The 23,048-nt window shown below is 37.1% G+C and overlaps 1 protein-coding gene across 3 annotated transcripts in view; it reads left to right on the top strand.

The window, feature by feature from the left end:
- PCSK5 (proprotein convertase subtilisin/kexin type 5) overlaps positions 1 to 23,048 on the top strand; it is a 230,250-nt gene that overhangs the window by 155,248 nt on the left and 51,954 nt on the right. For 2 of the 3 annotated variants that reach the window (XM_086868934.1, XM_086868935.1), the window contains exons 13-20: positions 1,314 to 1,450; positions 6,355 to 6,498; positions 8,260 to 8,362; positions 8,923 to 9,116; positions 10,558 to 10,642; positions 12,661 to 12,758; positions 13,180 to 13,309; positions 14,907 to 15,022. In XM_086868934.1, the coding sequence (XP_086725060.1) occupies positions 1,314 to 1,450; positions 6,355 to 6,498; positions 8,260 to 8,362; positions 8,923 to 9,116; positions 10,558 to 10,642; positions 12,661 to 12,758; positions 13,180 to 13,309; positions 14,907 to 15,022 (1,007 nt within the window). Of the gene's footprint in view, positions 1 to 1,313; positions 1,451 to 6,354; positions 6,499 to 8,259; positions 8,363 to 8,922; positions 9,117 to 10,557; positions 10,643 to 12,660; positions 12,759 to 13,179; positions 13,310 to 14,906; positions 15,023 to 16,766; positions 18,953 to 23,048 lie in introns of those variants that run through there. The other variant, XM_086868936.1, reaches the window with a different exon arrangement.

Genomic DNA, 23,048 nt, shown 5'->3' with positions numbered 1-23,048 from the left:
ATCCAGAATGTACCTACACAAGTATCCTGTTTTCTGTTTACTGAACTTCACAACCTTTTGAGAGTGTAACTTGAAATTAGCTTAGAAAAGAATAGATTCACAGGAATTCAAATATAATGTTTATGTCATCTAATGCTAGGTTTTTCTCTGTTTTATGGAAAAGCATTTTCAATGTATTGGGTTTTATTCTGTAGAGATTCTTGTATTTTCAAAATTTTTAGTCAAAGCTATTATTAGTAGAGTTTTCACTCCAAGATCAAATTTAATGCATGTATAAATTGACATGCATACTTATCTCTGTGTGTATATATACATAAATATATAAAAATACATACATGTGAATATATAGTTATATATGTATTTTTTCAAGTTATTGGAGGCAATAATCCTACTTAGAGTGCTATTCTCATCAATAATTTTGGGGTACCAAGCAAACACTATGAAAACTAAATAAAAGTGCATATTCTCTTGCATCTAATCTCCTAATCTTCTGACAGGAAGGATCCCCCTTCCCTTTCTCACAGGGGATCACAATCACATTGCTGTATCTGAAATAGAAATTACTATATAGAAAATATAATAAATATAATAAATAAAATATAAATATAAATATAATAATAAGAAATTATCATAATCCAGGCCTAAGTTCTAATGTCTTCACCCACTACCTAAGTAATTAAATTATGGTAACAGTATTGGTTAGGTGAAACCATCAGATGCCATTAGTTTCTCAGTTTTACCCCAGCTGAATTCTGTGATGTGTTTGAAGGGGTGATACCTTGGTTGTTCAAGGATTGAGGCCAATGTCTCAGTTACATACTACTTCCTACAAGAAGTGATGTATTGAATCGCTATTGTCTTAAACTTTTTTCTATTGGGTTTAAACCCCTTTTAACTATTCTAATCCAAAGCAAAAAACGAATGTTACTGAAATTTTCCAATTTACAAGTTACTTATATTGATGTCATGCTGTTAAAGCAATGGAATTCTGTATTATACAAAGATTTTCCAAGACCCACAAATCCTATTAAATAGTATAAGCAATTATGGTATTTTTGCAATGAATTTGCTTACCATTCTCTTTTTCATTATAAAAACATGGTGGCATGTAAAGACTCTCTTCCATCAAACTACAAATAACTGTTGAATTTGCTTGAAATACATGTGAGAAAACCATAGTGAATAATGTTATATGAAGGAACAGAAGAACAAACTAGCTGATTAGTATATTATTCAAGATTTTGCACTCTTGGAGGCATAGCTCCCCAGGGGAAAAAAAGTTTGCCTTGAAATAATGTCATCATTTGTTTTAGGCTATTTGATCATTCCATGGAAGGATTCAAAAACTGGGAGTTTATGACTACTCATTGCTGGAGTGAAAAAGCAGCAGGGGATTGGATCTTGGAAATCTGTGACACTCCATCTCAGCTGAGAAATTTCAAGACTCCAGGTAGGACTCTAACATTTGTTTGGGCTGTGTGAATTCTTTATGTGTGAAAAGTGCTTGCTGTTTTCCACCTTTTAGTTACAGCTGGAACATCTTTCTGGTTTTAGTGTGAAGCCATAGCTGGAAAGATCATTATTCTAAATTTAAGTTTTCAATGCACCCTTCATTTTTATGCTACTGTTATTTATCTTTTAAGATTCATGTTTCACTTTTATTTGGAACTTTTTTCTGTGGGTTTTTTAGATGATTCTCTCTCAAAAAAATGTAACATACAGATCAGCCTCCATCACTGTTGATAGAATTGAATGAGAATTTTAGTTCTTTATTTCTGCTCTACTTTAGCTGTGTTCTGATAGCCAGTCTCAACTTTTAAAAAAAATGTTCTTTTTCTAGCCATCAAATCTACTGTCTTGTTGCCTGACTCACTAGTTGACATGATTTGTCCACCTCATAGTAGTTTTTTAGGATAGTAAACCAGCAATCATAAGCCAAAATTTGAAAAGCTTTTACACAATATGTGGTTGGTAAGTCCTTAATGAAGACTAAGATAAAGTATGATTTTCAAAATTTCTGAGCAGAAAGCATCTGCTAGACTCTGGTAACCTTTTACACTGTTATTTAAATGTTAACTGTATAGTCATGTGGTTAACTTTAAGCACAGCATTTTGAAAATTTTGATTATCTTCCCCGAGAGCTCTGAAAGGAAATACCAACATTGCCAGAGTTTTAAATTTCACTTTATCACTGCTGATCACTTCTCACCATAGTTTTCCAGGCATTAAAGGTTCTTACCCAGTGTTAAATGCACCACTAAATGAAAAGCAAAATTTCCAGTACACTAAAAAGGGGTACTCACTAAATGTGTTTGGAAAAGCAGCCATTGAGTATAAATAAAATTGGTCAGGGATTCAAGAGGAGGTTTTGTGTTTGGGGTTTTTTTTAATTTTCAGTGCTTCAGAATTTGATAGACAGGAGGTATTAAGCAGCAAGTAAGTAATTCAGATTACTGAAAAGAGACAAAAATCAAGTATTTTCAACTCCATTTTACACTAGTTATTCCTGACACATCCAGGAACATCTCTGGTGCGAAGGATAGCTTAGGGTAGCTCTTCACCTTTGTGTGTAGTGGAACCCATTGGTTCATCCAACAGGCATGAAGGACAAGCACAGAGCAACAGATTTCCCTCTTCCCTGACACACATCTTGCACTAAAAAAGAGGTAGCATGGAGCCATTTTGCAAACTTTTGATCTGGGCAATTCTGCAGCTATATTGTACAAGCCTTTTACATCTTCAGGACAGTCTCAGACTGGCATGCTACATTTCCAGCTTTACGCTTCAAGGCCTGTTCCTGCACACTCCTGCACACTACAACTACACATATAGTTGTATAGGTTTATTGATTTCAGTACATAATTTATACTCTCTCAACACTACAGTAGCTAATCTAATGGAACTGATTTCCTTTCCTCCATCAGAACTAAAGGCCTAAAGATGCAGCTCTGGAAGAAAAGGCACAGTAAGGCTAGGAGATTGAGAGAAAGTAGGTCTGCAAAAATAAGGGGTGTGGAGGAAGCTGATCTACTGAAAGAATCCTGCTGGAGAGCTTATCCTCTACTTTGTTTTAACCACAATGTGAAACACTGCTTGAGACTAGTTTGGTTTTTATGTGCATTTGGTTTTCACAAGATGCAGTGTGGTTGTGAATTTGGATCCTGGTTCATTGTATACTGTCTAGTAATGTATCCCCCATCTTTCTAGAGCAGTGGTTGCCCTCTGATGAAAGCTGTCCAGTAACTCTTCTGTTCAAAAAGATTTGGAAGTGCCTGCCTTATATTAGTGGTGGATAAATTCAGCTGTTTGGGCATATCGGGATTAGTCTCTGCACTGAAGAGAACATGAAGTAAACAAAAGGTGCTTAAACATAATTTATGCCTGGTGCCTCTCCAGTTCATGGTGCCCCTCCAGTTTATCACCATAGCTTGCAGTTTATCACACTGATATCATCATCATGCCTGTTTCTTGTTTGTGTTCTGTGCATGTGTTTGCTCAGCTCTTGAAAGGTCTTTTAATTAAGAGTTGTCATTTTTCTGTAATCAAATTTAAAAGAAAGACCCAATGTGTCATCATATCCCTGCACTGGCAAGGTAATGCCACATCTGTTACCTGAAAACAAATGGAGAGTCAAGTTCATAAAAGTGGTGCATGTGATTTCTAGATTTAATTCTGTAGAGTTTATGGGGGTGGATATATGTTTCCTCTGAAACATTGTGATATACCCTTTCTTCTATAGATACAACATGAGACCTTTGTTACACATCCAAAATACAAGCAGGGAAAGGATTATTCTAGCCAGACTAAATGATGGAATCAACCAAAAATGGGGAAGAAAGATTTTGGCTTAAATGTGCATACTTTGTTTATTCATTATAAAAGTGTGCGTGTATGTATATATACTTAGCTATTGAAATATTTTCATTGTGCAAATTAAACCTGCCTTGAGGCAGTCTTCGTTTATTTGCTGGAAAGTTACATGAATTTTTCTCCTCCTTATTTACTGAACCATTCTTAAAAGGCAGTTAATCTCTTGAGAGACCCTACATTATTCCCCTTGCTGCCCTTTTGCATTATATATGCATTCAGAGTAACAATCCTTCCTGCACTGTTAGTACAAGATCTTCTGTATCTGTAAAATGCAAACACAATATGCTATGCCTTAAGAGCATCTCTACCTGTTGTAGTAGGTTCTTGCAAATACTTTTACCAGTGTTCTGGGAGAAATAGAAGAATTTAGGAAGTTAAATGAATTTTGGCTCATAGAGAATAAAGAGATCTGAATAACTTAGCAAAACACAATTTTTTAAAATTGCACCCAATGTATTATGGTTTCTATGCTGTAGAAGTGGTTTAAAACACACAAAAAGGCACGGACTGGACATGAAGAAGCTGTATCTTTTATAGGGCTATAGAGATGCCTGCATATCTAGTTAAAAATTATCTCCCTGTGTGACTTCTTTTTTAAAATGAAAAGTGCCATTAAGGATACAGTTTGATCAGTCTAAGGAACATCAAGATGTAATGTGATTCCCACATGTCTTTAGAGGAAGCAAATACATTATTTGGGTCTTTTTAATCCAATGGGTCTTTGGGAGTTACATGTCTATGGGTAGGAAAAGACAAATTGAAAACAAAGAGTATCCAGTTTTTCTGTTAAGGTAATTAGCCGATACTTTGGCAGCAGGTGTGGTAGATTCATCAGCAGTTAATTTTTTAAATCAAGACCAAATGTCTCTTCAAAGAAAGTAATAATTCATATGTGAAAAGTTGAAAGCTATTGTGTGACACAACTGCCATGATACAGTCTCTGGTTTGTAGTTTCTACTCAAAAACTGATTACAGAGAAGGAGAAGCTTTCTTATGAAATGTAGAAATTTTTGTCTCAGAAAGATTAATTGTATTGACAAAAGACATAGAGATAACAGAGATTCCCATATTCAGCTCTAGTATAAACTATTTAAAAGAATTTGGTTATGATCTGTCAGGTAGTGTTTTTGCTTATTGTTGCTGAATACTGTTACACATGTATACTGCTAGAAGTATACATGTAGAAACAGAGAGATGCTTGTCTTTGTTACGTCAGTGGAGGCTACCAGCTGACATTGGGGGAAAATACAGAGAATCACTTGTAAAGGTCAAATTAATTTGACTCTGCAGATTGAAGATATCCAAGTAAAAAATGTTTCAAGCTATTGAGTATCATTAAAATGAGAGAAGAGGAAGATGGCTTGAATTTAATTTTACATGAAGTATACTACATTATTTTCTTAAAAGCGTCATACCTGGATTACATTTCTTGTTAAATAATAGTACCCCTTGCGAAGAGTTTTAACCACTGAACAGCCTCCAAAACATGATCATTCAAATTTTCCCTGCTTCTCTGATTTCTCTTTGTTCTAATGAAAATTTGACATTTACATCCAACTATTCCAGCACAGGTTAACATAACCAAGACGATGGGCTGATACCAAACTTAGGTTGCACCTTTTCAAGCAGTGATGTGGTTTTTATGTGTCTTTACTTTAGGCACTATTTCAGGCCTGAGTGCTTTTGCTCTTTCTCCAGATTTGTTCACCTGGTACTATAGAGAGGAAGGTGGGGACTGAAAGTTCACCCTTTATGTTCTGACATCATGAACTGATGACTTGATACACCTTAATCTCTTTATTCTTCCCCCCAAAAAACGTAGCAGAAAGTCAGATAATGCATCAGGTCACCAGACAATTTTTTCTGTCTTCACTTAAATATTAAGAGGATAAAATACCAGTGATGATTGCAGACAGTACAGCGATATATCTGCCAAATAACTGACAGAAATAAACTAGAAATTATGCTGGTTTGAGGGGGCACTGATGTTCTTTCATGGAGATTTTAAGAGAAGGTGTTTCTTGTTCATCAAGTTGTGTCCTAAAAGTCAATGGAGAGTACTCTAATGTCATCCCTTTCTTAAGGCAGAATTCTATACTGTTACTTAGCTGAAAGATCTCAAATAATAATTACTGGACAATTAATAGTGTTCTGAGGGGAAAGCAAAGCCACCTTATGCAGCACCATATACATATTCCAAATAACTGTATGCCCAGATGTTTTGTTTATTATTTATATTGAGTTCAGCCCTCATCGTGCAAACCTTTGCTAGACCTACAAGAGACTGGAGTGCAATAAAAATACAGTGTAAAGATCTGATTGAAGAAAATATGCTTTCTCAGCTTATAGTAAAACAACTATTGCACTTACTTGAAAAGCAGTGTCTTCCATACCTGCTCATAAGAACATAACTTAAAAGTGGCATGCTTTTGTAAGACACAGAGAAGCAATACTGAAAACAGTTTTATAATACTTAACTTCCAGGCAAGTTGAAAGAGTGGTCCTTAGTACTGTATGGAACATCCATCCAGCCTTACTCACCAAGAAATGATTTTTCCAAAGTGGAAAGAGTGCGCTCTAGTACAGCTGAAGACCCTACAGAAGATTATACAACAGATGACTATTCAGGTGTGTACATTCATTTACTCTGTTTGTGCATCTACTAACCCCCTAACGGCTTTAAGGATTACCTGAGAATCCTTACATACTTACATATGTAAAATGTTCATTGAGTTGGATTCTTCACCAAAGATGAGAAAGCTTTTGTTTCATAGTTGGAAGTTAGGTTTTTGAGTTTGCATGCACAGAGTTATATATTTTTAAGCTACACTTAACATGCAATGAAGAAATGCACTGTTTTGCATGTAAGTATATAAAGCTACATATACTTATGCATATATATGAGAAGCACATTATCTTCTATATCTGTGTTGTTTCTCACTGATCCCTGTAGATGTTTTTAAACTTTGTCATTAGACTTTATTAGACTTTTAGTACTGCAATAGAAGTCAAGTTGGCACTTTCTTACATGTAACCCATCATTACCAGTACCATGTGATGAATCTGAAGTTTATCTCTGGCCAGTGAAAAGGAGGACAAAGCTCAATTTAGTATTTTCTGTTATTCCATTCTCCTTTCATAGCATGTCAGTCGCACAGTCTCTATTTTAGATGGACAGCTGTGGAACTCCTTGTTTTGGTAGGTAATGAAACACTACTATCTCTACTGTAAAGGTTACAAACTTCTTAAGATTTTATGTGAAACAAACTCAACACATTCATTCAGGAGAGAGAGGTGATCCTGAAAGTTGTAATTTCACCCACAGTCATTGTTCACCTGCATAAAGGCAAGACTTGATGGTTCTCTCCTCCCACAGCAGGAAGATCTATTTGAAAACTGTAAGAACAAAATCATAGACTATCCTAAGTTGGAACAGATCCACAAGCATTATTAAGCCTAATATGAGTGCAGGTGAGATGGAAGATTTGGAATCAGCAAGTACTAGCTAAGGCTTTTGTAGCATGTAGCAGCAGAGGGTATCAGGACCCTGGTGTGTGGTTCACTGGGTCATGGTAGCCACTTGGACCACTTGATACCCATTCGAGAACCAGAGCAGCCACTGATCATGATACTCGTCATTTATGTTGTCCTTCTTTTTATAAGTTATTTTACTAATCATTCCTAATTATGAATTACAGAAATCTTTGCACATTTCCAAATAAAATAAGGATGCCATACTTACTAAAAAAGCCTGCCTTTTTTGCCTGAATTTTTAATTCAAGTCAAGCAGGTATTCAGGAAACCTGTCCAACCATCCAGGAGCCTCTCTGGCAGTCATACTCTCAACACATGAGCTAGGCCCTTCACAGCTACACACCGCACACTCACATAATCAGACCAGATTTCCTCACTAGCTCAACCCCAGTTTTCCCATAGCAGAGTCTCAGACTTCCAAACCCTTAGAATAATTTGATCTTGGTGCAATAACTACACAAAAGAAATAACAGCTTGAGCTGAGTGCCTCTGAGGAGGGACCCTGAACAAGGGAAACCTTGGGCTTTTAGACCCTCAGAGTTTAAGTGCATGAAAGTGTCAGGGTCTTTGGCTCTTGCTGTGTCTCTAGGTGTCCGGTCACCTGGCTGGTGACATGGGTCCCCATGTCCTTTCCAAAGGGTCTGCACAGCCTCTTTCTTGGAGCTTCTTCCACCCAGAGCTCAATTTTGAGCTCACAGTGCAGGTAGCAAACCGAGCTACCTGTGCTAGGTGTAGTCCTCGACACAGGGAAACAGAGTAATTGCATTCTGCAATAAAATAATACTGTGTTTTACGGTGTCCCTTAAATGAGAAGTTTTAATCCCTTTGTCCCTCTGTACTTTTTTAATATTACAGGTCCCTGCAATGCAGAATGCAGTAAAGTAGGGTGTGATGGGCCAGGACCAGATCATTGTACTGACTGTCTGCACTATTACTACAAATCTAAAAACAACACAAGGTAAGAGAAAGAGATAAAAACTTAACTTCATTGATGTCTTAGTATATATCTTAAGTTTCTTTCCTCTTCTCTTCAATGCAGTCATGGATAATTCATTTTCCCCTGATTTTGAAAAATTTTCTTTGGCGTTAAAAAAACCCTAAACCCTACCTAATCAGAATTTAAAATACAGCTTAAAAAAAACCCTTCTCTGATTATATCCCCACTGTTTATTTTTTTCCATAAGAAGCTTTCTCTCTCTGTCTATATATATGCGTATTTATAGATTCCCATAGTTACTACAGCTGATATGATTTAATGAACAAGACAGGAAGAAATGTAGATGGTCAAAAATTATACTGTGGACTGTCTGACAACACATTTGCTAGTGAGATAGCATGTATAGGGACATAATTGCAAGAGAGCTTGATGCAGTGCTTTGAAGGGTTATGTTAGTAAACACATGATCATCAGAAAAGCAACGATGCTGAGAAATACTTCTGCTTTGCAGTCATGGTCCAGGAGTGTGGTGGCAGGTGATTTCATTAACAATTCTGCCTTCTCTTCCCTGCTGTCTGCAGGATCTGTGTTTCGACCTGCCCACCTGGTCACTACAATGCAGACAAGAAACGATGTAAAAAATGCTCACCCAATTGTGAAACCTGTGTTGGAGGCCATAATGACCAGTGCATGACCTGTAAATCTGGCTACTACCTGAATGAAGTAACCAATAGCTGTATTACCAACTGCCCTGATGGGTTTTACCTGGATAAGAGTTAGTATTTCTTGTTGGTTTTGTATTGCGGGCTACAGAATTTGATCTGGGGAGGTTGCTGGAATGCCTATGAGCAGGAAAAGTGTATGTTGATCTCTTATCCTATTCTTTTTATTAAATTGTTGCCGAGTGTGATCAAGAGTGTCCTGAATAATCTTCCTTTATTTTAAAAACCATACTTACTGCAGGATGTCTTTTCAGCTGGGAGTACCTGGGAGTAACAGTAGCAGGGCAGTTCAAGAGCAAGTCAGCTGAAGGACAGAAAAGGTTATCACTATTTGGGAAAAGGACAGACAGCACCCCTTGTGACCGTGATTCCCTATCCAGCCAGATTATATGACACCAGAAGTGAAAGCTGAGACACTGGCGGTGGGCAGTGAACCAGAGCTTTAGGGAAAACAGGCTCTTCAGATGTAACATGGTTGCAAATAATGTTTCTGGAAGACCTATGCACCTCCAGAGTGATGTGACTGCCCAAGAGCATTAATCCTCAGCCGTGATAGGTACCTGCCTTCAGCTTCCTCCTGTGATTGCCAAGTAGACTGTCCGTGTTTAATTTCCAGCTTTGGCTAACAAAAATACTTTGACATATATACAAATGTGCTGAAAACTCCAGTGACTTTTGTTATCTTTAGGCACTGTAGAAGATAAATATGTTCTCAGGAGCATTGTTCATCTAGGTACCTGATCTGCTTTCTCCAGCATGAAGCTGTGTGTTTGATTTTGAGAAGCAGTAAAAACAGGTCCTACCTTAATTCTTCCATTTTCACTGTGTGAGAACTACAGTAAAGAGAACTTTTTTTTCCATTCAAATTAAGATGGATAGATGAAAATTTAGGATTAAATAGGGAAATTAAGTTTTTCTTCTCGGAAGGGTATGTGTCACTGCATGTCAAAGGACAGTAGGTCTGAAGAGAGAGAGAGACATTTCTTAAAGAAGGGATCTCTAGAGACAAAAAGATAATTGTTAAGTAATTTATGTATTTACTTTGTCAAGATCAGATCTGTTCATGCAGGTGTGTCTTTTAGCACCCAATCAGGAAGACAGGACAGCCTGCTTGCATGGAAAGGGTAAGACTGCAGGACAGTCTCCAGAACACATGGCAATCATTAGTGCATGTCACTGCTATATGAGAAGGTGACTTAAGTCCATGTTATAAATAATGAATGTAAATTTTAAGTGTTTATGAAAATTTTTTAATGGCCTCAAAACATATTTTTCTCAGGGTGCAACTACAACTTCAAATGAAAATATTGTAAACCATTTTATATTTGATGGAAAAAGCTAATGATAGGCAGAATTGTGCTGCTGTAGTCTAGCTTGATGTTGATGTTGATGTCAAACTAGAAGGCAGTAAGTCATGCAATAATATATTCATACAATTTTATCAAACAAAACTGAAGAAGGTTTTCTGGGCTGATTTATTTTTTTCTCTTGTAGATAAGATTGTTTGTCGAAAATGTAGTGAAAACTGCAAGACCTGTGTTGAATTCCAAATCTGCACAGAATGCAGACATGGCCTAAGGTAAGGAAATTATGTATATCTCTAAACATAGTATCTGAAGATAGGGCTGTAGATACACAATGAAGAACATCAGATATCTATTTAACCTTGCCTGGCCCTCATTTCATATGTTCCAATTCTGTTTAGTCTGTCATATTGATCCCATGTGCCAATTTGGCTGACAACAGATTTTTAGAAGGCCTTTTATTTCTGGTAACGAAAAAGTCATGTGGAAAGCTGGCTTCATCAATTTTTGACCTACAGTATGTCAGTCAAGGATTGTTTAAGAAGTAGAGCTAATGAATGGTATTAATCTTTCTGATTCATCCATTTCATAGTAAGAAATTGTTTTCTTATCTTTATTATATTTCTTCAGGTATCCAGTCATTCAGTTACCTCAAGTACATGAGGCTCAATTCTATAACAGCATAGTGATCATATATTTTAAACAGCAGGGGATATTTTTTCCTTCAGTGGGGAACTTAATTATTCTTGAAAATGATAGGTAAAAGATAAAAAGCAGCAGTACATATTTCAAGCTCCTTTTGATACTAAAATAGCAAAGGTAAAAAATCTTACAATATTCATGACAGACTGTATGCTGGCTTAGTGCCACACAAAAGTATGAAGTCAGTATTCAGTATCTGTAGGTATTCTTTTGAATACAAGTATTGTGTAAATGTTTTAACACTGAGGTTTCGTGTGGTTCGTGAGGTTCCATTAAAGTGGATTTTAATCTCCTTAAAATTAATTAATTAATTAATTAGTAAAAGCTGAATGTTTGCTTCTAGAACATCAACAGCTGGATTCCCCTATTGAAATTGAAATATTAATTTTTTTTAAAAAAAACCTAACCATCATGTTTTCTTGGGCAGTTCTATAAAATGGAGAATCATTTTTGGTAGCATTTTTAAAAATATGTGTGTGTATATCAGATAAATGGAGCCTTTTGGGATGGGACATGAATTTCATATTCCATAGTTGTTCCATACTTTCTGGATTTTCTTGGAAGAGGTATCAATGAGCAGGACATTCCTTGAGTGGGTCTTGAGAGACCTGGATTCCAGATCTGCTCCATTATTGGCCCATTAAATAAACTTGGGCAAATTATCTTCCCATCTTTAAAAACATGATAATGCTATTGTAAAGCTCTTTGAAGTGTGTCACTGACAAAAAGCAGGAGAAAAAGCAGGGATTGTAAAGTTTTGTTGAACTGCTAGTTTATTTTCTAAACTGGGACTGAATACACTCTTGAAAATTTTCCATGGTGCTGAACTTAGCTGGCTGTTGCTTATCCAATCTGTAAAAACATGGTTAGCACTCAGAGTGGGAAACCCCAGAGCTGATGAGCATTTTTAGAGAAAGTGTTAAATTGGATGAATCCTGAGGTTCTGCAGAAGATGGTAAACATAGCAGAGAAGTCCTAGGGTAAAAAAATTAATTTCAAGCAAGCAAACCAAACCCAAACCACAACAAACTGCTATAGGCACCATAAAACATGAAAGCAATAAACAGCCACTTCAAGGAATATATGAAAATGTGACTCTTTATGCTATTTATTTTCCATGGTTACTCACATTTTTCTACTCTCACGAAAGTGCCTGCAGGCAGAATACCTCCATCTGTAATCTCAACAAATCTCACAAGCCACACAGAACTGACATTCAGTTAACAAGTCCCTTAGTATTTTTTTTAATGCTGACCCTGTGCCAAATTCCTCGTGGATAATTGCATTTTACATGCCTGAATTTCTAGTGCTGCTTGTCATTGTTAATTTTTTGTCTGTCCCCTATTACTTGGTAGTATTTACAAAGAATTCGTAAACAGCTTCTTTACTTCACCACAGGCAAAACTGTTTTGCATTCCCTCTTTAAGTGATTGGTGTATCTAAATTTATGAAACATGGCCAGTGAAGGAAGCTGATGAATTGTAATATATGGGTTGTACTTTGATTGAAAGAGAATTACTGGATTGTGCATGATCTTGTTCTCCTCTGTTGCCATTATCTACCCTGTGCTTTTTTTTCCTTTTTACCACAGTTTGCATGGCACCAGATGTGCTATCCGCTGTGAAGAGGGAAAATACCATAATGGCAGAGAGTGTGAACCTTGCCACCGTTCCTGTGCAACGTGTGCAGGTACCACACTGACATTCGTCAGGATAATTTTAATTCCTGCATGATTTCACCTCTGATTTTATTCCACTATATCACAGGAACAGTATAACATGATTGTTTACATGTGAATCTTTCATTCTCTTAGTAGTCTTTAATTACATTTTAAATATGGAAAACTACTTTCAGCTAGTGTAGAAATCTAGGCTTTTAATTGCAAGTTTATATAGTCTTCCCTTTTTTTTTTTTCTATTTTAATTTTAGTGGAACTTATTATGATTTCCAGTAATGCCTTCTACTTTCTTCCAGGGATGGAATAATGACTAGTAGATTTCATGGGAGATATAGAACTGCAGTCATTTATTTCAGAAAAAGTTAGACTGAAATGATGTAATTGTTTATTTTAACAATGTACCTATCTCTGACAATTTCTCTTTGGACTAAGGTGCTGGAGTAGATGCCTGTATAAACTGCACACAGGGTTACTTTATGGAAGATGGAAGATGCGTGCAGTCCTGTAGTAGTGGTTATTACCTTGATCACTCCACTGAAAGTGGATACAAAACCTGCAAAAGGTAAGATCAGCAGATGATATATCTGATATCTGGCACTGTATTAGCTATTACTGTATTGGAAATGATCATACTTATTAGAAGATAAAATGCTATTGACTTCAAAACATCCCAAAATGACTTAATGCTAACTAAATGAAGGAAATTAGTAGTAGTAGTAGTAGTAGTAGTAGTAGTAGTAGTAGTAGTAGTAGTAGTAGTAGTAGTATATTTATATTAACACAGGTATTTTTTCTGGTATATGTGTATGACCTTCACTTTAAAACAGCCTGTAGTAAGGGTGTAAGTAGATTTTCATAGAAGCATAAAATTTACAAATCTGACAGAGGATCTGCATTTCTTACTAGCGAACAAAAATAATCAAACTGTGGGTTTTTTCATTTCAAGCTAATTATTATTTATAAAGACCATTTCAGTTCTTGCATTGCATACTCACAAACATATCACAGATATATTCTAAACTACTGTCCAGAATAGTTTACCTGACTCAAGTGCACAAACGGCTGGATAAATCTTGGCCAAAGTTGTGCTTTGCAGGAAGGAACATTTTTTCTACTCCGTACTTCATTAAATACCTTTTTTTGCTCTTTGGAATAATTTATTATTGACTCAGATCTAAGTTCAGGGCAGGAAGGTAATCACCATGTGTTTCAATATATTCCACATTAAAAGACAATCCATACATAATGAAAAGACAATGGAGCGAAATGGGTGATGAAGGGACTGGGCATCACATCAGTCATTTCTATGCTGTAGCTTCAGTTCATGCCTTCCTGGCACATGTATGCAGCATCAGCTTGATATTTTGCTGATTATTTATGCATAGTTCCAATGCACTAGAATAAGGCAGCTGTGTAGCAAAAACTCTGGAACAGAAATTTGTTGATGGAAAGTGTAGCACCACACTATGACCAGGTCCCTAAGGCTGCCTGCGCGTTCGGGTCTGGGGCAAGGTGCCCCTAGAAAGCTAACAAGGAAGGATGTCATTGACATGGGTTCTTGTTTGGGTATCCAAAAGTTTTCTTGCCTGGAAGGGGGTCCAGGGACAAGAACAAGGATAGGCTGAGAGTCCAGGATTATATGTGAGATAAAAGGGGGTAGTTCAGAGGGCTAGGATCTAATGGGAACAGGTAAAAGTGGTGCATAGGAGGGGTTAGGGACAGGGACAACCAATGGGGATTTACAGGGCAGAGCAATGCACCAAAATGGGGTCAATGAGGGTCCAAGACATTCTGGAAGGAATACATAAAAGGTAAATGGGTGCTGAACAGGGTGACATAAACTTGGGAAACAAATAGAACACCTGAACCCAAAAGGATTAATATTCAACAGCAAAGACCTGTGGGAGAAAAGCTTCTCTCACCCCAGCCTCAAGAGGTATTACTATCTCCTTTCCAGGGTCAAAGGATGAGGATCTTAGTCACTTTGGGTCTCCATAGAAAAGAAGTTACAAGGGTAGTCAATTATTTACTATCATAATTATTAATATTATAGTACCTTGTACCTCTAGAAAGAACAAGTCCTTTGCAATACAAAAGAGATCTCCTAGGAAGTTATATTTGGTGAGACTGGAAGACCAACTCCTGCCATTGTTTTTCAGATGTGATGCCAGCTGTTTGGATTGCAGTGGCCAAGGAGACAGAAACTGTACGAGCTGTCCAAGTGGCTATAACCTAGACACTGGTGTCTGTGTCATTGGAACAGTATGCAAGGATGGTGAGTGCAAGTCTCTGAAAAGATCCATTTTATCACTGACACCTTCTTCTTTTACTTGTATTGGGTTGGTTTGACCTGCTTTTCTTCTTAAGTAAGAATTTTTTCAGGTGTATGAAAAGGAGAAATTTACATTTGCATGTGTTAGCAAGATTAGTCACATCCACTTTACCTGAATTTTCCTAAAATAATCTTTCCCCTTGCCAACAACCTACTTTTCCTTCCTTAGCATTTGTTCAAACGCCGTTGCTTTCAACAGATTTTTATATGAAGACTTTAGAGTACTATTAATAGAATTACAGTTGTCTATCTCACCACTTTAAATGGTGAAAATGCTGGTAAGTAAAAACAATTTAAAGCACCTGCAGGATTGCTTGACTTGTGTGAAAGGGTAGTGAGAAAAAAGGGATTCTGAAACAGGGAATGTGCAGTTTAGGGTGGAGATTTGAACTTCCTCCAAATTCTCTGTGGCAACCAAGATAGTTGCCTTATTGCATATGATTGGCTTAATTATGCACTAATATTAATTCCTTTTTAAATGTCACAGTTAAAGGGAGGCTTAGATAACATTGTGCTTCCCTAAAATGTTACCACATTAATTACTTGTAAATAGAGCCCAACAAGTGCAACCCAACAGGAAGATCATATCTAGGAAGATACCTGGCATCAGATATACTAAAAGCTAACAGTGAATCCTGGGTCTAGCTTATTTCCACTGGATTTACTAAGAGTAAAATAAGACTTCAAAAAGAAAGAGCACAGGTGCAAGTCTTGTTTCTGTGGACCTTTGTACTTCCTGTTGGAATACAGGCTTCCAAACTTAGAAAAGTACCCTGTTTATTGTAAAGTTACATTGCAGATATTGGTAAACTGGTCACGAGCCAGTTTCATGTCTGGACATTGGAAGAGTTATTGTCTAAAGAAAGTCCAGAAGAAGACATATATAAATAGACAAATTGAGAAGTGTAATGTTAATATGGTATTGCAATTGATTTCTGCAATGCAAACATTTGAGATGCCAGTTTGGTCTTTAATGTGGCTGGATAAATCCATCTTCATTTGTACCTGTGCAGCCTCAGTCACATACGCTGTAGTTCCCGAGGGTGAGGACACCCCATCTCAGTACTGTCACCACCATTATTCCAAATGCAGCTCTCATGGAAAGGGAGCACATGGATATGCAGGTCTTCAGGCAGTTGCAATGCACCATGCTGGGTCACACCACATAGCCTGTGTTCTCAGAAGTCTGAAATAACAAGGAAAGTTCTGGAGGGTTTTGGGGCTTCTTTTCTGTTAATTTAAAAAAGCACAGAGGGTCTCATTTCAATGCCTTACAATCAACTCATTCTACAGGATTTGCATTTCTGTTGAGAATGTTTTACTCTTTTTCTGTGGTTTGATTGTTTTATTCTTTTAATTCATAAAAATTGAGAGCAAATTCCTTTGCTGTAAATATCACTGTATTCTAATTATTCTCTTTCTAATCTTTTTTTCCTTTTCATAAATGGATACCAATCATTCCCTGTTGGACCACACAATATCTCTTCCTGAAAAAAAAAAAATAAAAAAAAAATGCTGTTGACTGAAATACCTTTTGATGGACCAAATTTCCTACTTGCTACCTGCTCCTGAATGGTCTCTTCAACCAAATCTGAATGTCTGACCAATTAAACCTTCCTCCATTGTACACATCGTGCTCTCCAAACCTTCAACCTCCCCTCCTTCTCTTGCTGCTACCCTCTGGAAGCCACGGAAGAGTCCTGGGCCGAGGGAGGATTCTGTATGCTGGTGAAAAAGAACAATCTCTGCCAGAGGAAAGTGCTTCAGCAATTGTGTTGCAGAACATGTAAACAAAAGGGGTGAACTGACACCTCCCAGCATCCTCCTCCTCCTGTAGACTTACAGATTAATCCATATTACTGAAAAAGGAAAAAAAAAAAAAAAAAAAAAAAAAAAAAAGAAAAAGAAAGCAAGCCACCTTTCTCCCTCTCCCCTCTCTTTGTCTGGGGAGATGGTGAACTGTTTGTTGGGACTTAAATGGAAAAACTACAACACGCCTACCTTTCATAACTGGGTGTCTAGAGCTGAGCATCCAGGATCACAGAGTCAGTATTGTGTGACCAAAGCATTTGATGCCAAAATTAACATTTAACTCTTGATTTGATTTCCTGTCAACCTTAGGATTATTCCTGTTTTTTGAAGGTTCTTTTTCTTCCCTTCTTTCCTGTTTCTTTCCACTTCAAGATGTTTAAAGAGTGTTTCAAGAGTACAACACAAGTTTACATGGATTAAAACTAAACAATACAAAAAAGATTGCATTAGTCTTTTTTTGTGCTGTATGTATTGACAGGGGGAACTTGAGTTCCTGAGGGGATCAGAAACATCATTAGTGCAGGACTAAGTTCTGCCCCTTTTGTAACACTATTTTAAAAAATGGAAAGTGAACATTTCTGCACACATTTCTTTCTTACTTCCTCTGCTGTATGCTATTTTTTGTATCACATGCGATATGTATATATGTTTGCCCAAAATGTGGTTTTGGTCATATAGATTTCATTTTTAGACAGGTGGCTTATTAACAGATATGCTAGGATTTTTATTTTATTTTTTTAAATTGTCAAAGCTATTTCAAATAAACATAAGAAACCCATTGTTCCTGTAGTGGACAAATTTAGAATATACTACTTCTCTTGATTTGCATAAGTGAGAGTAATGTATATGCTCAGAAGTCAGAAAACATTGCTAACATGTAAGAAGTATTCATAAATTATTGTTGTCTTGTAATGTTCATTTAAAAAGGGGATATTATCATACAGATATGTGGAACTATTTCATAGTGCCCATATGTAAATGCCAGTGTGACTATATACGACAGGATGTGTTTACAGGACTGGATTTATAATTGTGCCAAATACACCTCCAGGAAAAAAAGCATATAGGGCAATAAATCGGTGGTTCTCTTGGTGCCGTGATGGGCCTGAATCTGCTTTTAACTGCTCACAATAGAAATTTCAGCAGGAATAGTCCTGCTAAGGCCAATGGAGTTACCTCACTGTAAAATGGTCCTGAGGGATAAGAGAGGTGGCCCCCAGCCTCGCTCTTTTTCTACCCAGGCACATGGCTGCCAGTACGAATTTCTGTTTAATTTGTCTTCTTCAGCTTCACCCAGCATACTGTTCAAAAGACAGTCATTTCACAGAAAACAGAAAATTGAACTTCAAAGATACTGTTTACTGGGGATAATACTTAAAACATGCAAAGTGTCTTTCTCAGTTAGCTTTCCAGGACACACAAAAAGGAAATGGATTTCAGCTGTTTAAGCATGTAAATCCTGGAAAATAAAGGGGATCAAAAATGACTGTGGATGTTCTACAAAGAAAGAAATTCAAACCTTTAGAGGTAATGTCCTCTTTAGCAGAGAGCAGATAAACTATTATAGCCAGATTCAGTATAAAAGAGTGCAGTCAAGCTCCTTTGGTGCCCATTACAAATTTCTTGATAAACATTCAAATTTGTGCTAGTTTAACTACTAGTCAGTTACTGCCTCATTTCTCAGTATAGCGTGTTTAAATAGAACATAATGCTTTCAAAGTTTAAGTTAATATTATATATGTTATATATAAATATATATTCACTATTGAGATTTAATTATGTAATGGATTGTAAAGAATCTGTTTGGATACTTACAAATGTCTCTAACACTATTATAGAGAAGAAATTAATAACTTTGTTTTCTTTAAAAAAACTGACATTGTTATAACGAAATCCATTTTTACTGAAAAAAATACTGTACATGTGTAAAATGTTCAGTTGTTATTTGTAAAATAACAGGGTAGTTCTGTTGTAATTGATATTGGCCAAAATCAATGTTATTCCATATTTTATTTTTTCTATTAAATTAACCTAAATTCCTGTTCTTTTGGTCTGGAAAAACATGTCGATCCATATGTTAAACATCTTTGTTGAAGGGCATAGGTAGCTCTGTGTTACAGAGCATTTAGATACCTGGGTGTTTAATTTTATTACAGACTTCTTTTAGTTTTAGTGATGGAATTTATGATTGCAGAAATACCTGGTTTACATGGAGATCATCTTTTGCGTGGTCACAGTACAGCCGTATCTGAGCCCTAATGGGCAACATTGTTGACTTCCTGTGATCTTTAAGAGTTTTTGATGGGTCTAGTCTGTCGTGTGTTCAGGATTAAAAAGCAAAATTTGTAACTACCTATTGGCTCAGGCAGCTAAGAAGGAAGTTCTCATCTTTGCAGTCGTACCGAGTGGCCACTTGTGTGGTGCCGGTGTCTGTCTGCATGCTCGCCTGTGGTGCAGCTCAGATCACAGCCACAGATCACTGCCCCTCGAGCTGTCCTTGCCAGGCCTAAAGGGCTCCATGCAGCCCCCTGCGTGACCCCTGCAGGCTGAGCTCCCTCTGGCACGAGCTGATGCTCCTGTTCATTTACCACTTAGTCCCATGGCCTGAGAGGAGACCAAATTGGCAGTTTATCCAGTTTGTCTGAGGGGCCGAGTATTTTAAGCACACTTGAGGCCATGTAAAGAATTTCCTACCAAAAATCCCACCACTCTTTGGCCTCAGACAACTCATTGTCGCTGACCTCTTTTGACCTGGTTTCAAAACAAAGAGTCATGATTCCCACAGTTTCCCTGTCAATCCCCAGAAGCATGCATATGTGGGATAGCACATTCTCAGCAGTAGTTTGGTGAGACCACACCTGAAAAAAAGTTGCCTACAGTGTTGTGTGGAGAACTGCTTTTTTCATCTCCTGCATCACCATCTTCCAAATGAGCAGACAAGTAAGGATAAATCTGTGTTTTAGGCTGAAAACGGGAATTTTCTGGTGTCAGCTCAGGCTCTTTGATCATCTTTGTTTGTTATGCTTTAATATCTGTTATGAGAGACATGGAAAATTTGTAAGCAGCTTATCCCTGGTACTTGTACTACAGGATCACTGCAGCAACAGGATTGCAATTGAAAGAAGCTAGTTCATTCCCAGCTGAGAATTTTCTTAGGTGACTGCTCCTCCTGCTCTGATTCAACACTGAGAGTAGTTTGGTGTGTTCAGTATTTGACACTGTTGATGATGCGCAGAAAGAATACAGACCATTTCAGAAGGATCAGAAGCTACTGTGTATGAACAAAATTATGATTTTCTCTATGTCAGGAAAGACTGTATGGCATCATTAATTAATTTTATTTATACCACAAGTCAAAAAGCAATGATGAATTGAAGATGCCATTATTGTTAGAACATTATATTTCCCAGTTCATATTTGACTAGGAGAACCCTTGATTTAAATGCAAATTGGATACACGTCTAGGCCTTTTCTTCACTAGAAGTCCCAAAGTTTTTAAGTAAAGACAACTGTGGTCATAAAAACAAAAAAGTAGTCATAGATGCTAAAAAAAGTTTACCATTCCCCAGACCTGCAGAACATCCTTCAGAAGCCTGTTGTGTGGTGGTGTCACTTTATGTTTCTTTTTCTGCAATGGAGTTCCAGCCTTACTCCCTTTTTAGCTGTAGCTCTTCACCTCAGGATCAGATGCCAGAGGAGGTCAGTGGAAATCTTACACTTCTGACCAGACATTTGGCTTAGCCCCTGCCTACCCACCCCCACTTGTATCCACTGTCACTCCCTGCCTCTTCCTGGGGAGGCTTTGCAAACTTCCCCGGTGTGAAGCACACTACTTTCTAGTAAAGATTTCCCTGTGAGACCTAACACACTACCCCAGTGTCTGATTGCAGCTTTCCAATGTCATGTCAAATTCCTTGCAGCTGAATCTGTTGTGTAATAGCTGCTTGTGCCACAATGTCAGACCAGAAAAGGTTTGACAGAGGTATGAGTAAACCCATATGCTTCTGCACTAGAGCTATCTACAGCAATTTCACCCATCACTAAATGCAAGTTACAACTGTTGATGACCAAGTTAATTTTCTTAATAGCCGTCTGTTAGTTTTTAATGATTATATTTAATGAACTAAATGGTTGTAAGTAGGCCTATTATAAATTCAAGATTCCTGTAAAGACATATAAGAGATTGCTTGTATGAGTCAAAGCTTTTAATTTGTCTATGATCCATTACCATGTCTTATATTTATATTGGATATGCCATTGTGCTGTCATTGGTACAGAATGAACCAAGAAAAGTTTTGCCATTAGATGCTTGTGCAAGATATTTAAAGCAAGCATTAAAAAAGTTTTACAGCATTCAAATAAAAACTCTAGTCAAGTCTTCATCAAAAAGAAACTGATGCACAACAATTTGCTTGACCTTTTTCTTTTATTTTTCAGAATAGAGAATTTCAATCAGTGAAAAAAAAGGATTGAAAATATATTTTTGATGAGCATTTTCTTTACTAGGGAAAAAACCCATATCTGTTTAACATAATTTTAATTATATATCTTACTTAAACTAATCTGTGAGAATTCTATTTTTTATTGAAATAGATGATTATTTGATTATTTACTACCACCTGTCATGATGCTCTGTTGCATCTTAAATCCTCCACATTAGCAAGAATTAAAGAGTTGTGAGTGTAGTGTCCCTAAGAACAAATGAGGGCTCTTAGTATAGCATCCAACCAGTGGAAGAGCAGCCAGCACTCACATTTCCATCACTGGTTCCACACCAATGAGCAAGGAGGGTTTGGACCTATCAAAGTTCCTTGGGCATTCTGTGATTTCTCAGAGCACAGAGATATGAAGTCTTACTAGGAAAATTGTTCTGAAATCCTCAGGATAAAGCCAAGGAGACTGCAGTAATGTTCACCTGCTGTACAAGTGTAGCAGATAACACCATAGAGTTAATGTTTAATACTTGAGCTATGCTTGAAATTATCCTGAAGGACTTCCTTTTCGGATTAAAAAGCAGAGTTTACACATAGAAACAATTTTCACTTCCAGAACGGGAGTTGTAGTCAAAGGAAAACATATGATGGAGAGGAAGCTCTGAGTATTTTTAAAAAATAATTTCAATAAGCAACAAATGCAGACTCTTTGTGCTGCACCAAAGGCTGGTCTTTGTTGGGTTTTGGCAGCAAATACATGAGCAGGTCATGTATTTGCTGCCAAAGATGACCAGGGAAGATTAGAAGAATGACCCTTGTACAATCATCTATTGGTTTTTCTGAGTGTTTGGGGGATGGATTTGTTGAAGGTCTTCTGGGAAACCAGCAACACTTTTCAAAGCAAAAACCACTCAGCCATCAGAAAACACAGCAGAGAGCAATGAGGTGATTAAGTACCCATTTTTCCAATCAGCCTGGTGGTGAGAGGCCAGAACACTGACGAGCAGTAAAAACTTGTTTACCCAAGGAGAATTAATGGTTCTATCATGCAAATTCAACAGTAACACTGAATGTTTACTGGAGCATGACTAATGTGATTTAATTATAATTCAGATAATACTGCATAACTTTTTCATTTACAATTGTCCTTGGCCTGCCCACTGCCCTCCTCTTGGTGCCTGCAGATGTTCTTTGAGATGTGGGTTGGAAGGAATGTCTAGCTTCTGATTGCCAGTCCCCACAGATCAAGTTGCTGTCAGCTGTCGTGCTCATGATTATGCTAATGCACCATTCTGTGCAATGCCACCGGATGAAAATACAAAAATAACTCAAATATTCATTCCCAAATAAAGTAGCCCCTTTTCTTACTACAAGAGCAAGGCCATACCAAAATGAAGCTGAGTAAATATTGGTCTTGCTATGTCTGCCTTTAACACAGCTTCTCTGAACACTTTCAAGGCTGAAAGGAGGGTTCAAAATTAGTTCCCAGGGCTAAACAAAGCCTCTCTGCAATTCTATCAGAGTTAGAAGATCCATTCCATCAACATGGAATACGTAATTGTTGAAAAGAATGTATTCTGCATTCATAAAAATAAAATTTCCAGAAGTGCTTATAGCAGAGACCAGGAACCAGGGAAGTTTTCAAGCAAGGGAAGATCACCAGTGTAAGTGTATTGAGGAGGCTGAACAGTTACAGATGGGAATAAAATGTAGAGTTTTATACC

Source organism: Cyanistes caeruleus, chromosome Z (assembly GCF_971803275.1).
Source record: "Cyanistes caeruleus chromosome Z, bCyaCae1.hap1.1, whole genome shotgun sequence".
Classification (NCBI taxonomy): Eukaryota; Metazoa; Chordata; class Aves; order Passeriformes; family Paridae; genus Cyanistes; species Cyanistes caeruleus.
This window is presented reverse-complemented; position numbering and strand designations above follow the sequence as displayed.